The sequence below is a fragment of a genome, assembly GCF_019968985.1.
Source record: "MAG: Porospora cf. gigantea B chromosome Unknown PgB_NODE_13019_length_1032_cov_689.475, whole genome shotgun sequence".
Classification (NCBI taxonomy): Eukaryota; Apicomplexa; class Conoidasida; order Eugregarinorida; family Porosporidae; genus Porospora; species Porospora cf. gigantea B.
Window position 1 is genome coordinate 1 of NW_027178627.1, and position 1,032 is coordinate 1,032.

The 1,032-nt window shown below is 50.7% G+C and overlaps 1 protein-coding gene across 2 annotated transcripts; it reads left to right on the forward strand.

The window, feature by feature from the left end:
• Nucleotides 1-33: 33 nt before the first annotated feature.
• Nucleotides 34-425, forward strand: KVP17_001783 (uncharacterized protein; the record flags this gene model as incomplete). Of its 2 annotated transcripts, none has more annotated exons than XM_068517489.1 (1): nucleotides 34-425. In XM_068517489.1, a coding segment is annotated over one exon (392 nt), but the record flags the coding sequence as incomplete, so codon positions are not given. The 2 variants fall into 2 exon arrangements, with proteins under 2 accessions (XP_068378872.1, XP_068378873.1); XM_068517490.1 differs by having other exon boundaries at nucleotides 195-425.
• Between the last annotated feature and the right edge of the window lie 607 nt (nucleotides 426-1,032).

Genomic DNA, 1,032 nt, shown 5'->3' on the forward strand with positions numbered 1-1,032 from the left:
CCTTCGGCAACGTCCACGGTGTATATGCCCCAGGCAACGTGCAACTGAAGCCCTCTATCTTGGGTGATTGCCAGAAATACGTCCGAGAGCACCACAATATCGAGAAGACCAATCCCTGCACATTCGTTTTCCATGGCGGTTCCGGATCGACTCGTGATGAGATCCGGGAGGCTCTTGAACATGGCGTCGTGAAGATGAACATTGACACTGACACTCAGTGGGGCTACTGGAAGGGTGTGCTCAATTTCTACAAGGAGAAGGAGGGATACCTGCAAGGACAGATCGGCAATCCCGAGGGCGCTGACAAACCCAACAAGAAGTGCTACGATCCTCGTGTTTGGATGAGGAAGGCCGAGAAGTCCCTAATTCAGCGACTGGAGGAGTCCTTTGAGGCTCTAAATTGCCTTAACAGGTGCGAATGCTAAAGATGTTGCCAGTGATGAGTGCATTATTCTGTTCGTACAGATCATCCCTTTATGTGAAAGTAAGCAGAGGCAGATATGTTGTCTCAGATATCTGATCACACCCCACAACGGGAAGCACAATTAGAAGATAGAAGTAAAAATGGCTGTTCTTGACTTCCTTAAGGCCGGCGTCGTTCACGGCGAGGATGTTACAAAGATCGCTCCCCCCGCAGTGAATATCCACTCCTTTAGAGGCTTCATCCACTCAGCGTACCGATGACGTATCTACTCCGTCCGATGTATCCTGCGTGGAACGTACCACGCCTGGCCAGCAGCACCCACCCTCCCAATCCACGCCTCTTGCTTGCTTCATAGGAGCTCTGACACAGTTTATCACGGCGGTGCACGCGGTTTTCCCTCTCGACGCCATGTACGAAGGTGCAGAGACTTCATATCAATAGATTGATCATGCAGGTGCTTGCTTCTTTAGTTCTCTCGGCCCTCGGCATGTCTAAGGTGTTGGAAGGGACACTGTATCCAATGCCTGATCTTGCGTACAGACGGCCTATTTCAGATGTCGAGTTCGAAAGACGCATGTCGAACATTCTGGATGTTGTCACAAAGAACC